This window comes from Delphinapterus leucas, chromosome 2 (assembly GCF_059928025.1).
Source record: "Delphinapterus leucas isolate spDelLeu-1000000601 "Yukka" chromosome 2, BTC_Dleu_Yukka2, whole genome shotgun sequence".
Taxonomy (NCBI): domain Eukaryota; kingdom Metazoa; phylum Chordata; class Mammalia; order Artiodactyla; family Monodontidae; genus Delphinapterus; species Delphinapterus leucas.
Genome location: NC_143130.1, coordinates 16,409,410 through 16,426,262, shown reverse-complemented (window position 1 = coordinate 16,426,262; position 16,853 = coordinate 16,409,410). Strand labels below are relative to the sequence as shown.

At 37.2% G+C, this 16,853-nt stretch overlaps 1 protein-coding gene across 4 annotated transcripts in view; it reads right to left on the bottom strand.

Moving 5' to 3' along the window:
- The window catches only part of CCDC7 (coiled-coil domain containing 7), a 326,255-nt gene that overhangs the window by 53,203 nt on the left and 256,199 nt on the right, over positions 1-16,853 (bottom strand). Inside the window, exons 37-39 of one of the 4 annotated variants that reach the window (XM_089906460.1) lie at positions 11,372-11,443; positions 6,535-6,570; positions 5,639-5,731 (exon numbers count right to left, since the gene is read on the bottom strand). In XM_089906460.1, the coding sequence (XP_089762586.1) occupies positions 5,639-5,731; positions 6,535-6,570; positions 11,372-11,443 (201 nt within the window). Of the gene's footprint in view, positions 1-5,633; positions 6,644-9,254; positions 9,304-11,371; positions 11,444-16,853 lie in introns of those variants that run through there. The other 3 variants (XM_089906463.1, XM_089906462.1, XM_089906461.1) reach the window with 3 other exon arrangements.

The following is a 16,853-nucleotide window of genomic DNA, read 5'->3' as shown; positions in this document are numbered from 1 at the left end:
AACCAGACAAAAATACTACAAAAAAGGAAAATTACAGACCATTATCACTTATGAATATAGATACAAAAATCCTCAACAAAATACTAGCAAACAGAATCCAACAACATATTAAAAGGGTCATATACCATGATCAAGTCAGATTTATCCCAGGGATGCAAGGATTCCTCAATATATGCAAATCAATCAATGTGATACACCATATTAACAAGTTGAAGAATAAAAACCATATGATCATCTCAATAGATGCAGAAATAGCTTCTGACAAAATTCAACACCCATTTATGATAAAAACTCTCCAGAAAGTGGGCATAGAGGGAACCTACCTCAACATAATAAAGGCCATATATGACAAACCCACAGCAAACATCATTCTCAATGGTGAAAAACTGAAAGCATTTCAACTAAGATCAGGAATGAGACAAGGATGTCCACTCTCACCACTATTATTCAACATAGTTTTGGACGTCCTAGCTATGGCAATCAGAGAAGAAAAAAGAAATAAAAAGAATACAAAATGGAAAAGAAGAAGTAAAACTGTCACTGTTTGCAGATGACATGATACTATACATAGAGAATCCTAAAAATGCCACCAGAAAACTACTAGAGCTAATCAATGAATTTGGTAAAGTTGTAGGATACAAAATTAATGCACAGAAATCTCTTGCATTCCTATACACTAATGATGAAAAATATGAAAGAAAAATTAAGGAAACACTCCCATTTACCATTGCAACAAAAAGAATAAAATACCTAGGAATAAACCTATCTAGGAAAACAAAAGACCTGTATAAAGAAAACTATAAGACACTGATGAAAGAAATTAAAGATGATACCGACAGATGGAGAGATATACCATGTTCTTGGATTGGAAGAATCAATATTGTGAAAATGACTATACTACCCCAAGCAATCTACATATTCAATGCAATCCCTATCAAATTACCAATGGCATGTTTTACAGAACTAGAACAAATCATCTCAAAATTTGTATGGAGACACAAAAGATCCCGGATAGCCAAAGTAGTCTTGAGGGAAAAAGACGGAGCTGGAGGAATCAGAGTCCCTGACTTCAGACTATACTACAAACCTACAGTAATGAAGGCAATATGGTACTGGCACAAAAACAGAACACAGATCAATGAAACAAGATAGAAAGCCCAGAGATAAACCCACACACCTATGGTCAATTAATCTATGACAAAGGAGGCAAAGATATACAATGGAGAAAAGACAGTCTCTTCAATAAGTGGTGCTGGGAAAACTGGACAGCTACATGTAAAAGAATGAAATTAGAACACTCCCTAACACCATACACAAAAATAAACTCAAAATGGATTCGAGACCTAAATATAAGACCAGACACTATAAAACTCTCAGAGGAAAACATAGGAAGAACACTCTTTGACATAAATCACAGCAAGATCTTTTTTGATCCACCTCCTAGAGTAATGGAAATAAAAACAAAAATAAACAAATGGGACCTAATGAAACTTCAAAGCTTTTGCACAGCAAAGGAAACCATAAACAAGACCAAAAGACAACCCTCAGAATGGGAGAAAATATTCGCAAATGAATCAACGGACAAAGGACAAAGGAAAAATATATAAACAGCTCATGCAGCTCAATATTAAAGAAACAAACAACCCAATCCAAAAATGGGCAGAAGACCGAAATAGACATTTCTCTGGAGAAGACATACAGATGGCCAAGAAGCACATGAAAGGCTGCTCAACATCACTAATTATTTTAGAGAAATGCAAATCAAAACTACAAGAGGTATCACCTCATACCAGTTAGAATGGGCATCATGAGAAAATCTACAAACAACAAATGCTGGAGAGGGTGTGGAGAAAAGGGAACCCTCTTGCACTGTTGGTGGGAATGTAAATTGATACAGCCTCTATGGAAACAGTATGGAGGTTCCTTAAAAAACTAAAAATAGAATTACCATATGATCCAGCAATCCCACTACTGGGCATATACCCAGAGAAAACCATAATTCAAAAAGACACATGCACCCCAATGTTCATTGTAGGACTATCTACAATAGCCAGGTCATGGAAGCAACCTAAATGCCCATCGACAGACAAATGGATAAGGAAGTTGTGGTACATATATACAATGGAATATTACTCAGCCATAAAAAGGAACGAAATTGAGTCATTTATTGAGACGTGGATGGATCTAGAGACTGTCATACAGAGTGAAGTAAGTCAGAAAGAGAAAAACAAATATCGTATATTAACGCATATATGTGGAATCTAGAAAAATGGTACAGATGAACCAGTTTGCAGGGCAGAAGTTGAGACACAGATGTAGAGAACAATTGTATGGACACCAAGGGGGGAAAACCATGGTGGGGTGGGGATGGTGGTGTGCTGAATTGGGAGATTGGGATTGACATGTATACGCTGATGTGTATAAAACTGATGACTAATAAGAACCTGCAGTAAAAACAAACAAACAAAAAACCCAAATAACACTAAACTTTCTTTGGGTTATTGGTATGGAAATATGTTAATATAAATGTTTCAGACGTTACATGAAATTTCTAAAAATCTTATATGTTCTGGTATAATGTCATAATTCTAGTTATTACTTTAAAATGTGTATCTCAGAAATAACTAAATTTCCTTGTCAACTGCATTATTATGAACTTTCATCAAATCTTTCACCGTGGTCATTTTTAAGGCTTTTGTCATTTACAGACAGTTCTGGGTGTACTCTGATGCTTTTGCAAAAATGTTCCTATAAAAGTGTTTCATCTTCAAGGAATTCATGGAAAAGACTCTGACAAGTACAGGTTTCTGGTAACTGACTATACTGCTGAACTGAATGAATAAGCATTTTCAGAACTCTAATGGAAAACTGATGAATTCATGAAAGTTCTAACAAAAGATCAAGATGAAAAAAAATTACATGGGACTGAGTGAACTGATAAGGATGATTATAATTTTTGTGACTTTCTGTTTGAGTTAAAAAAAAAAAGAAAATCCCAGAGGCACTCAGAGGCAAAAATATACGCATCAATTTTCACAGCAAAGTAAAGGAGCTGTTACAGTGGAGGATTACTGGACTGAATGTCAATATTATGACATAGTATGAGCGTGTTTCGTGTTTAGTTATTGCAATCATTGTTGCTTTTGTTGTGGTCATCCATTTACAATGCTTGGTGTCAGTTTATTTATCTCTTGTAAAAATAAAATACAGTGTGTGTGAAAAAAGAAAAGAATACTACCATTTGCAGCAACATGGAGGGACTTAGAGAATATTATGCTTAGTGAAATAAATCAGGGTAAAAATGATATATATCACTTATATGTGGCATCTGAAAATAATAGAAATAAATATACATTTACAAAACAGACTCACAGATATAGAAAACAAACTTGTGGTTATCAAAGGGGAGAGAGAAGTGGGGGAGGGACAAATTAGGGGTATGGGATGAACAGATACTAACTACTTTATATAAAATAGATAAGCAGCAGGACAGACTATATAGCACAGATAATTTTTATTATCTTGTATTAACCTATAGTGCAATATAATCTGCAAAGATGCTGAATGACTATGCTGCACACCTGAAACTAACACAATATTGCAAATCAACTATACTTCAATAAAAGAAATGGAAATGTCTTTCAATAGAGGAATGGTTAAATAAGTTATAGCATATTCATATGATAAAATATGCAGCAACTTAAAGGTGTGAGAAATAAAAGTCTATATCAAGTTACTGGGATCAAAAAATTTCACAATTTGTATGGAAACACAACAGACCCCAAAGAGCCAAAGCAAACTTGAGAAAGAAAAACGGAGCTGGAGGAAATCAGGCTCCCTGACTTCAGACTATACTACAATGCTACAGTAATCAAGACAGTATGGTACTGGCACAAAAACAGAAATATAGATCAATGGAACAGGATAGAAAGCCCAGAGATAAACCCATGTACATATGGTCACCTTATCGTTGATAAAGGAAGCAAGAGTATACAATGAGAAAAGACAGCCTCTTCAATTAGTGGTGCTGGGAAAACTGGACAGCTACATGTAAAGGAATGAAATTAGAACACTTCCTAATACCATACAAAAAAATAAACTCAAAATGGATTAAAGACCTAAATGTAAGGCCAGACACGATAAAACTCTTAGAGGAAAACATAGGCAGAACACTCTATGACATACATCACAGCAAGATGACCCACCTCCTAGAGAAATGGAAATAAAAACGAAAAGAAACAAATGGGACCTAATGAAACTTAAAAGCTTTTGCACGGCAAAGGAAACCATAAACAAGACCAAAAGACAACCCTCAGAATGGGAGAAAATATTTGCAAATGAAGCAACTGACAAAGGATTCATCTCCAAAATTTACAAGCAGCTCATGCAGGTCAATATCAAAAAAACAAACAACCCAATGTAAAAATGGGCAGAAGACTTAAATAGACATTTCCCCAAAAAAGATATACAGATGGCCAACAAACACATGAAAGGATGCTCAACATCACTAGTCATTAGAGAAATGCAAATCAAAACTACAATGAGGTAACCTCACACTGATCAGAATGGCTATCATCAAAAAATCTACAAACAATAAATGCTGAAGAGGGTGTGGAGAAAAGGGAACCCTCTTGCACTGTTGGTGGGAATGTAAATTGATACAGCCACTATGGAGAACAGTATGGAGGTTCCTTAAAAAACTAAAAATAGAACTACCATATGACCCAGTAATCCCACTACTGGGCACATACCCTGAGAAAACCATAATTCAAAAAGGGTCATGTACCACAATGTTCATTGCAGCACTATTTATAATAGCCAGGACATGGAAGCAACCTAAGTGTCCATAGGCAGATGAATGGATAAAGAAGATGTGGCACATATATACTATGGAATATTATTCAGCCATAAAAAGAAACAAAATTGAGTTATTTGCAGTGAGGTGGATGGACCTAGAGTCTGTCATACAGAATGAAGTAAGTCAGAAAGTGAAAAACAAATACCGTATGCTAACACATATATATGGAAACTAAAAAAAAAAAAAAAAAGTTCTGATGAACTTAGGGGCAGGACAGGAATAAAGATGCAGACGTAGAGAAAGGACTTGAGGACATGGGGAGGTGGAAGGGTAAGCTGGACCAAAGTGAGAGAGTAGCACTGACATATATACGCTACCAAATGTAAAACAGATAGCTAGTGGGAAGCAGCTGCATCACACAGCGAGATCAGCTTGGTGCTTTGTGACCACCACAAAGGGTGGGATGGGAGGGTGGGAGGGAGACAGAAGAGAGAGGGGATATGGGGATATAGGTATGCATATAGCTGATTCACTTTGTTATACAGCAGAAACTAACACAACATTGTAAAGCAATTATACTCCAATAAAGATGTTAAGAAAAAATTTACTTGGATCAGAGGTGAGGACAATCAATGCATATGATCCTCTTATTGTACAGAACATATATGTTCTCTCTGTGTGTATATGAAAAAATGTTTGGAAAAATATACTTGGCTTTGCTCCTAATAGGCTGTCGGGAGGAGAGGGCCCGTAGGTTTGAGGTGATTGGTAAATGGAGTCATTGGAAACATAGTATAAGGTTTTATTTCATATATCTTTGTATAGCATGGATTATTTTACCTTTATAGATAGGTTTTCTAGCTGTAGCAATCTCAGCAGGCAGAGTATCAAGTTCACCTTTCTTTTTGTTTAAGGTCAAATTTTTTCGATGCCCTAAAAAATAATAGTGTCACTAAATTATTCTAGAAATAACCTCATTTAAACTTTTAAAAAGTTAAAATAAATCTCATTAATCCACTTCTAAAGTACAGCTTCTGTATTTATTTTTTAATGATTTAGATAAAGCAGCTTTACTAACACAAATATTTTCTCTTTGGTTTTTCCTTGCCGGGTATTTGATATTTATAAACATAAACAATAAGTGTGCAAATCAAGAAAACGAAATAACTAAAAAACTATATAAAATGTTAGAGAAAGAGCCTTTTAAATAGTATGTCAATAAAGAAATACTTAAGCAATCAAATCAATAAATTCTCAAGTAAAGTTTTTATCTCTACATATCTTTATCTTAAATAAAGCATATCTTTATTTAACAAAAAAAGAAGTTTGTATTCCTACAGTGAAAAATCTAGTGCTAGAATGGAGCGAGAAATGCTATAGAAATGCTATTTTAAAGATACATATTTTGAGCACTGTTAAAAATAAAAGTATGTAATAATGAAAACAGTTTCAGTATGCTCACTTAGAGAAAAATACATTAAAATAAAATGCAGAATGTGCAATATTTAGACGGTAGTTTCTCAAAGTTAGTAGATAAAATTACATTAATGTGTTTAATTTCCACAACATGTATCTTGCAGAGAAATAAAGCATGATTATATAACACCACTGGAGCAATGGATAAGAAATAGGGTCTGTAAATTAGTTCTTAAATATTAGTGGATTAGATGGTTGGGAGATGATAATGAAAGGAAAGGAAGAAAATGAACATAATGTTTATTTTCCTTCATACTTACCCTCATGTTGACTCTTTCTATTGACCTTGCCTGGGACTGGACAAAAGAGGTATATATAAATATAAGGAAGAGGATTATAAGATGGGTTTATCTCAGTCATCTGCAGGATCTATAATAGTGTGTAAGAAAGGAATGTTGAGAAAAAACTCGAGTTCCAATTTAGTGGTGGTGGGGAAGGAAGAGCCATGCCAGAGACACCACTCATCCACTAAGCATGCATGTATGTTAGATGAGCTTAATTCAGAATTTACTTTCACTTATGTTTTGCTAAATTGGTTATATGACTAAGGCTAGTACAATCTGGTAACTTCCATATAATTAAATCTTTATTCATTGAAAACATCACATTGTACACTAAAAATATTACAAATTACCTGAATGTTCTTTATTCAATGAAGGAAAGTGGAAGGTTTTATAAACACTTGACCCAGCCCTAGATGCTCTATGAAGTACTTTTGGACGTTCAGTCACATGGGGTGAAAAGTACTCATAAGGTTCTTCCAGAAATATTTAGAAGATAAGTTAGCTGTAAGATGGGTCACACTTATAACTTTTTATTTTTAATACTCACACATTAAGTTAGTTGCCAATAAAAATAAAATTAAATAAATTAAAATAATGAACATTAAGTTTTTGAGATCATTAATTTAATTAAAATAATAAAGATGTATATTTAGAAGACTAGTTTGGAGATCAGAACTAAGTAAAAGAAGCAAATCACAAAAGAACTCATAAGATTTCATTTCTATGAAATGTCCAGTATAGGCAAATTTTATAGAGACAGAAATTAGATTAGTGGTTGCCTAGGGCTGGGGGAGTATGAGGACTAGAGGAGAGAAGGCAGGGGGATTCTGTTTTCAAAGTGCTGAAAGCAAAAATTCACAACCAAGAATTTTATACCCAGAGAAACTATCATTCAAAAATAAAGATGAAACAAAGATATTCCTAAATTAAAAAAAAAATTAAGAGATATTGATCTTATACTACCAGCCATGTATTAAAAGAAATGCTAAAGGGAAAACCTCAGGCTGAAACAAAATGACACCCAGATGGTAACTCAAACCCACATGAAGAAATAAAAAAAGCACCTTAAAGGTAATTACATAGGTAAATATAAATGACAATATACATTTTTCTCTTTTCTTCAGTTAACTGACTAAAAAAGACTACTGCATAAAAATGTATTGCTGGACATATAAAATAAAACTCAATTTTATTTCTATATAAGAGCATTGAATAATCCAAAAACGATATTAGGGAAACAATTTTATTTGCAAAAGCATCAGAAATAATAAAATAGTAATAAATTTAACAGAGAGGCACAGCTTTTACCACAAGTTACAAGACATTGCTCAGGGAAATTAAAGAAATCTAAATAAAGATATACATTCACTGGAATGAACAGTATTCCATTGTGTGTGTATATGTATACATGTATATGAATATTGCATATTTTATAGATTAATAATATTATATATAATTATTAACACATACAAAATAAAAGAGCTATTTTGAATTCTTTATTGGGTAAATTGCAGACCTCCATGTCTTTGGGGTTGGTTTCTGGAAGATTATTGTGATCCTTTGGTAGTATCATGTTGCCTTGATTTTTCGTGTTGCTTGGGGTTTTGTGTGCTGTCTTCACAGTTGAAGTAGCAGTCACTTCCTTCAGTCGTTACTACTGCCTTCAGGGAAGAAATACCTTCCATCAGCACTGTTACAGGCTCTGAGGCTTTCTCAGACCTTGAGTGGATACAACTGCTCACACTTCTTGCTCCCTCTTGTGGCAGAATTCTTAAGCTTGTATATCTTTGGATTCTGCAATGCATCAGCCCCAATGCTGACTGCCACCCTTTTGTTTCCCTAAAGTGGTGCTACAGCTCAAGTTTCTGGTTTCTCTCCGGTCCACAGACTCCGGCCTGCTTTCTCCAAGTGCTCCCTAGATGTCCAACAAAGATTGCTCTGCCGCCACCCTCAGGAGCATCCACAGGGAGCTGGCTGCAGTGTGAGGGAAAGTGGGTGAGGCATGCCTGTCGCTTGGGGTGCCACAGGCTAGCCGGGGGGATCCGCAGGTGAGGCTTTCCCAGAAGTTCATGGGTGGGCTTTCTGATGGAGTTCACAGCATAGTCAGCAGGAACCGAATCCCTTTAATGATCCCCCAAAATGTTATGTGCCTCTCTCCTGAACTCTTCTCACCCCAAATTTAGTACTCTGGATGCTGCAGGAGAGAAATGAGTCTCTTTGGCAGTGTCCTGGACAGCTGAGGAAGCCTGGTGTTCATTCACCTGCTCTTCCTCCCACCCCACCTCTCACCCCCCTCAGAGGGTGGCCTTGCTTGGCCCTAGCTGTGTCACCTTGGGGAAGGTGGGCAAAGTCAAACTGTTCCTCTTATCCACTCTACTGTGTCCAAATTCTTATTTTTCACTCCACTGGAGTGCTGGAACTTCTCCTCTAGAAACCCAGACTTCCATAAATGCTCTCTTGTCTGTGATGACTGCCCAAGTCGAGGTTATCCAGATGCTTCTGGACCATGGCCAAGAGGGGCTGGAACCAGTTCATAAGCTACTGAAGAGCCCACAGTCAGGATGGAGGTCTATCTTCCTATTATTTGATGCACAGGTGGATGAAACTCTGGATCCTTTGGCGTATGATGCTGGATCCCAAACTCTCACAAAGCCACTTTTGTTCATGGATGGATGTCAAATTTTTGTTGTTGAGAAGAGGAGAGTTTAGGAGGGGTATCTTATGCCATCATGATGATGATGTCACCTGTCATAAATTTGCAGTGAAGTCAGTTCCATATGTCCTAGTCTGCATTCCCTCCTGGGATCTCCCAACATCCTGGTTTTTGAATGCATAGTTTTACTGAGAAAATTATAATTAACATATAATCAAATGATGGAAAAGATGACCTAAATTTATGGATCATTGACTGCTATATGCCTCTGCTTTTTTTTCCCACCTTTTTGTAGGGGAGTGCCTACCGTGGAATCTATCCTTGTCTGTGCTACTATATTTTGTGTGTGTGTGTGTGTGTTTTGTGGTAAGTCACATCATAGGAACTGTCTCTGAAAATGATTACAGATCACAAGACTGTGGTCTTTGGCACTGATGCCAAATTTTAATGAGAATCTGTGTAGCTCTTGGAAGAGCACGTGTGTTTTGCATGCAGGGGGTAGGGATCATGGATATTTGCAAACAGAGGGAGCACTGGTGCACTGGATTCGATAACAGCCTCATCATGTCCTTGACTACCTGTATTCATGTCCTCCCACACAACTCTGATCTTAGTATATGACTTTAGTGAATGCAAGAAAAGCAAACAAATGCAAGCAGAGATGTCAAAATTGCTTGTTCATTAAGGTTTGCCCCACATGCTGTGCTAAGAACCTGAGGTTACAATGTAAAGACCCCTAAGCCAACCAGCTGGAAGATGAGAGACATGTAGCCAGGTCACCTCCTGTGACACCTGAAAAGCTTATTTTCTCTTATCTCCCAAACCACTCTTCTACATTCTGCTTTGTGGTACTGGATCCGGGATTCTAAGAACTACATTTTTGCTTTGCCAGGTAGCTCCAAGTTAGGCTGTGCAAACAGGGCAAGCTAGATGTAGATTGCAAGTTTGGAAAAGAAACAAGGGATTTGTTTCTCCCACTTGGTTACCAATGGGCTTCCTGAGAGTTCATGTCCCTTTTCAGTCCTGGTGAACATCATGCCAGCAATGTTTCTTTTTCCCAGGAGCAGAAGTTCTTTCCATGACACAAATGGTTTGCATTCTTTCCAACATATGCAGAACAAGTTTTATTAAATTCTCACCACCCGAGACACTAGCAGTGCCTCCTCTTCAGAAGTACATCTGAGACTCTTCCTGAAAAATCAGCCAAGTAACATCATCTACACTCAGAGGTCTCCTTTAGCCCTAATGGTGGAAACTTCTCCTGAAACTGCTTTCTCCATGTTACCTTAGAATTCTTTTTACACTTTCAGCTACTTGGCTAACAATTTTATACTTAGTTAACTAGTTTTTTATTCTTGCTCTCTTTTCAAACAGTTAGTGTGGTCTCTATCTCCTGATGAACCCCAACTATATACCTGTATTGTCCCAAATAACAGTGAGCCAACTGCTAGACAAGTGACCACAAGCTGACAAAAGATGTGTAAGTTAGCCCAGTTCACAGCAGTCTACATTGCTAACTCCCAAATCATGAACTGTATGAATAGTTATGCTTTAAGCTAAATAGTTTTTGGGTAATTATTTAGTAAAATAACACTAACAAATGTGGAAAAAATTTTAAAAAGATTGAGATATGATTTAATAACTCTAAGATGGGCATAAATGAAAAAAAACCCCATCAATCCGTATGGCTGACGGTTATGTAGAGAAAAGTATATTTTTCCCAAATTGCTGGTAAAAATGTTAACACCCTTTTAGGAAAACAGTCTCACAGTATCTTTTAATATTAAAAATTAATATACGCTTTAACACTACCAATCCTGCGACACTACCCCAAAGAGATAAAAACATCAAATGTAAGAATATATATTCATGGACACGTTTAGTAGTGAAAAAACTTAAAAAGTCAATGACCTTTAATAGAAGAATGATCAAATAAATAATTCTGCTAGTAAAAAGGATAAATTAAAGTTGTTTCATTTTCAGACTTGCAAGGATTTATCTAAGATGTTTCTGAATAAAAAGATGCAAAAAAGAGTAAAATGAAAAACCATACCACAAGAACCATTCTAAGTAATTATATAGTATTTTATGTCTTTATATATAATTTTTTACCTTCATCATCAAAGGGTGATAAATTAATCACTTTTGTTTTATATTTACTTGGTGCAATGTGCCTGGTGTAGAAATCTTCTTGATATGAGAATGCATTTTTGTTTTTAAATAAACTCATACCTAAAATAAAGTTTAAAAACAAAAATTATATGAAGTCTGAATATTTACACACTACTCCTCAAACTACATGTATTAGTCTTTACGCATTTGTAATGTTTCCTTCCCACAGTTTGGCCACTCATCTATTACTGTTACTCCAGTTTCTATAAACTATTTCATCCTTTTTTCTTCCTTCTCTTTATTCTGTGTTCCTTGGGTAGCGTCTTTTTCCCCCCAACTTCACTGAGGTATACTTAGTATACAAAAATTGTGTATATTTATACATTTTGATGAATTTGAAAATATGCATACACCTGTGATGCCATCACGATAATCAAGGTAATAAAAATATCCATCGCCTCTAAAAGACTACTCGTCTCCTTGCTTTTTTATGTGTATGTGGTAAGAACACTTAGCATGAAGCACTCCCTCTAACAATCTTTACATGCACAAGACTGTATAGTTAACTATAGACATAATGTTGTTCAGAAGGTCTCTAGAACTCACTCATGTAGTATAAATGTGACTTTACACCCATTTAACTACTACCCATTTCCCCCTACCCCCAGCCCCTGGAAACTACGATTTTATTCTCTGTTTCTGTGAGTTTGACTATTTTACATCTCATATAAGTGAAATTATGCATTATTTGTCCTTCTGTGACTGGTTTATTTCATTTAGCATTAATACCTTTCAGGTTCATCCTTGTTGTTGTGTATGGAAGGACATCTTTATCTTTTAAGACTGAATAATATTCTATGTCTACACTACATTTTCATTTTTCCTCAGATTTACTGAGACATAATTAACATAAAACATTGCATAAGTTTAAGGTGTACAATGTGATTATTTGATACATGAAAGGATTACCACAATAGAATTAGTTGAAACCTCCATCACCATACATAATTACCTTTTTAAATTTTGTAGTAAGAACACTGAAGATGTACTCTCCTAGCAACTTTTAACTATTGTCATCACACTGTATATTAGATCCCAGGACTTATTCTTCTTCTCCATAGAAGTTTGTACCCTTTAACCAACATCTCCTCATATCCTCCACCCCACAGCCCCTGGTAACCACTATTCTACTCTCTGTTTCTGAGTTCAGCTTTTTTAGATTCCACATATGAATGATATCATACAAATGCTTTCTGTCTCACTTATTTCACTTATATAATGACCTCAAGTTCCACACTGTCCCAAATGGCAGGATTTCCTTTTTTTATATAGCTGAATGACATTCGATTATCTGTTTTTATCTCTTCATCTGTCTTCAGACACTTAGGTTGTTTCTAAGACTTGGCTATTGTGAATAATGCTGCAGGGAATATGGGAGTGCAGATATCTCTTCTTAAATAGTGACTTGACTTCTTCAGATATGTACTCAGAAGTGAAATTGCTGGATCATACGATAGTTCTATTTTTATTTTTTGGAGGAACATCTATACTGTTTTCCATAGTGGCTGTATCAACTTAAAATCTCAGCAACACTGCACAGAGGTTCCCTCTTCCCCACATCCTCACCAACTTTTATCTTTTTGATAATAGTAATTTTAACAGGTGTGAGATGATATCTCACTGTGGCTTTGATTTGCATTTTCTTGATTAGTGATGTTGAGCACCTTTTCATGTGTCCATTAGCCATTCATATATCTTCTTTGGGAAAATGTCTGTTCAGGCCTCTTCCCATTTATAGTCGCATTGTTTGTTTGTTCTAATATTGAGATGTATGAGTCCTTATATACTTTGGATATTAACCCCTTATCAGATAGATGGTTTGCAAATCTTTTCTCCCATTCCTTAGGTTGCCTTGTGATTTTCAATGGTTCCTTTTGCTGTGTTGTCCAAGCTGCTGACTTTTGGTTTTGTTGCTTGTGCTTTTTAGTGCAATGTCTGAAATGTCATTGCCAAGACCAATGTCAAGGAGCTTTTTCACTATGTTTTACTGTAGGAGTATTGAGGTTTTAGAGCTCACATTTAAATATTTAATCCATTTTGAGTGAAACATTGTAAACAATATAAGATACAGGTCCAATTTCATTCTTGCATATGGATATCCAATTTTCCAAAACCATTTATTAAAGAGACTGTCTTTTCCCCATTTGTAAGATATTCTCTGTAGAAGACATGATATTTTTTTCTTATTGAAGTTGATTTACAATGTTGTGTTAATTTCTGCTGTACAGCAAAGTGATTCAGTTATACATATGTATATATGTTTTATCTTCCTTTCCACTATGGTTTATCACAGGATATTGAATACAGTTTCCCTGTGGTTTACAGTAGGACCTTATTGTTTATCCATTCTCTATATAATAGTTTGCATCTGCTAATCCCAAATTCCCAATCCATCCCTCCCCAATCCCCTCCCCCTAGGCAACCACAAGTCTGTTCTCTATGTCTGTGAGTCTGTTTCTGTTTCATAGATAGGTTCATTTGTGTCACATTTTAGATTCCACATATAAGTGGTATCACATAGTATTTGTCTTTCTCTTTCTGACTTACTTCACTTAGCATGATAATCTCTAAGTCCATCCATGTTGCTGCTAATGGCGTTATTTCATTCTTTTTTATGGCTGAGTAGTATTGCATTTTATATATGTACCACATCTTCTTTATCCATTCATCTGTTGATGTACATTTAGTTTGTTTCCATGTCTTGGCTATTGTGAATAGTGCTGCTATGAACGTAGGGGTGCATGTATCTTTTTGAATTACAGTTTTGTCCAAATATATGCCCAGGAGTGGGATTGCTGGATCATATGCTAACTCTATTTTTAGTTTTCTTGAGGAAACTCCATACTGTTTTTCATAGTGGTGGCACCAATTTACATTCCCACCAATGGTGTAGGAGGGTCCCCTTTTCTCCACATCCTCTTCAGCATTTGTCATTTATGGACTTTTTAATGATGGCCATTCTGAATGGTGTGAAGTGATACCTCATGGTAGTTTTGATTTGCATTACTCTAATAATTAGTGATGTTGAGCATCTTTTCATATGCCTGTTGGCCATCTTTATGTTTTCTTTGGAGAAATGTCTATTTAGGTCTTCTGCCCATTTTCTGATGGGGTTGCTTGTTTTTTTGATATTGAGATATATGAGCTGTTTGTATACTTTGGAAATTAAGCCCTTGTCAGTCGCATCATTTGGCAAGGCTCTTTTTTTATGGTCTTGACTCAAGCAATACGAGCCCCAGATTTCATGGCTGAATGGTGACACTGGCTTTGCTCTGCTGAAGATCAGCTTTGCCTGCTGTACTCTCTGCTCAAGTGTTGCTTGGATACAAATCCTCCAAGTGTTCTGGCCAGGCTTTCTGGCCAGGAAGGGCCAGGAGCTACACTCAGGAGTGAGGCAAAATTGAGCTCCCCTGCCTGGGCAGAATGGGAGGGCCACCTGCAAGCCGGCCCCCTGGTCTTCCTGATCAGGCTTTCTGGTCAAGAGGGGCCAGGAGCTTTGTCTAACAGTTGGTGGGGGCTATTAATTAGCTCCCTGCCTGTGCCAAGCAGGGAAACTGACTTCAATCCCTCCAAGGCTCTTTGAAGTCTTGACTCAAGCTGAACTGCTCCCCAAGTTCCCTGGTTAAATGGTGCCACTGGACTTGCTCTATGGACAATCAGCTTCGCCTGCCATACTCTTCACTCAGGAAGTGCTCCATAGTTTCCAGGTGTTCTGACTCATCTGTCTGGTAAGGTGGGGCAAGGAGCTACTCAGCAGTATATCAAGCTAGGACTCAGCTCCCCTGCTTGGAGGGGGTAGACAGGGCTCCAGAGCTGTCAAGGCTCTTCATTTGAGGAACCAAACCATACAGACCTGCATCTCAGTGTGTCACCTGGTGAGACTGTGCCACCCTCTTGTTTCTCCAGGAGAGCAAAGCTGCTGGTCAGGACTACTGCTTGGGTACTGTGGGTAAGAACTTGGTCTGCCAAGATCCCAGTGCTGGTTGTTGCAAGCCCCTCCCCCTTCTCTGTCACAATCAGATTCCCAGTAGTCAAGCCCAGCAGATCACCCCGAAATCCCTGTGGTAAGAAGTGAGGGCTCTCAAGAAGTGACCCACAATGCTGGTAGAGCTGGAAATCCACGCTGGGCTCTTCTTTCAAACTGGAGGAACTGAGGGCTGAGGGGAGACTTCTTGGTGTGGTGCTGCACCAGCCCGGGGGAAGGGCAATATGGTCAGTGTGTAGCCGCTCCTCTTATCCGTCTAATGTGGTGTGTTTTGGTCTCTGTTGTGCAGGGGGTGTGCTACAGCCTCACTCGTCCATGTTCTAGGATTTTTTCAGTGGTGTCTGGTCCATGAACAGTTTTTAGTAATTCTTCTTGTGAGGAGGAGTGACATCAGGAATGACCTATGTTACCATCTTGGTGCCATCACTCCTCACCTTTTATGTTTCTGATGTCATAATTTACCTTTCGTTTATATTGTGTATCCACTACCATAGCTGTAGTTATTTTTAATGTTTTTGTCCTTTCACCTTTATGACAGAGTTAACACGCCACCGTGTTACAGCATCAGAATGTTTGAAATTTGACTATATACTTACTTTACTAGGGTGCTGTATATTTTCATATCACCAATTAGTGTGCTTTCATCTCAGCTTGAAAACCTCCTTTCAATATTTCTTATAAAGCAGTTCTAACAGTGATGAATTCACCCAGCTCTCCTTTGTTTGTGAGCCTTATCTCACCTTCATTTCTACAGGACAGCTTTGTCTGGTAAAGTATTCTTTTTAGGCAGTTTTCTTTTTCTTTCAACACTTTGAATATATCATCCTACTCTCTCCTGGCCTGCAGTGTTTTTGCAGAAAAAGCTTCTAATAGCTTGATAAGGATTCACTTGTGTGAGAGAAATATTTTCCTCTTGCTACTTTAAAAATTCTATCTTTGGTTTTGATTTTAGACAGTTTTATTATAATATTTCATGGCAGATATTGTTGTGAATTGAAATTTGGGGGTGATTTATTAGCTTCATGACCTTGGACATTCAAATCTCTCCCTAGATTTGGGAAGTTCTCAGCCATTACTTCTTTAGATAAGTGTTCTGCCGCCTTCTCCTTATCTTCTCCTTCTGGGACTCCAATCATTTATACATTATTTAGCTTATTGTCTTATAGTTCACAGTTTTACTTCATTCTTTAAAAAATTTTTTTCTTTACTCTTCTTTGTATAATTCCAAAGGTACTGCCTTCTTCTTCACACATTCTCTCTTCTGCTTGATCCATTATGATGTTAATATTCTCTATTGCAGGGCTTCCCTGGTGGCACAGTGGTTGAGAGTCCGCCTGCCGATGCAGGGGACACGGGTTCGTGCCCCGGTCCGGGAAAATCCCACATGCCGCGGAGCAGCTGGGCCTGTGAGCCATGGCCGCTGGGCCTGTGCGTCCGGAGGCTGTGCTCCGCAACGGGAGAGGCCACAACAGTGAGAGGCCCGTG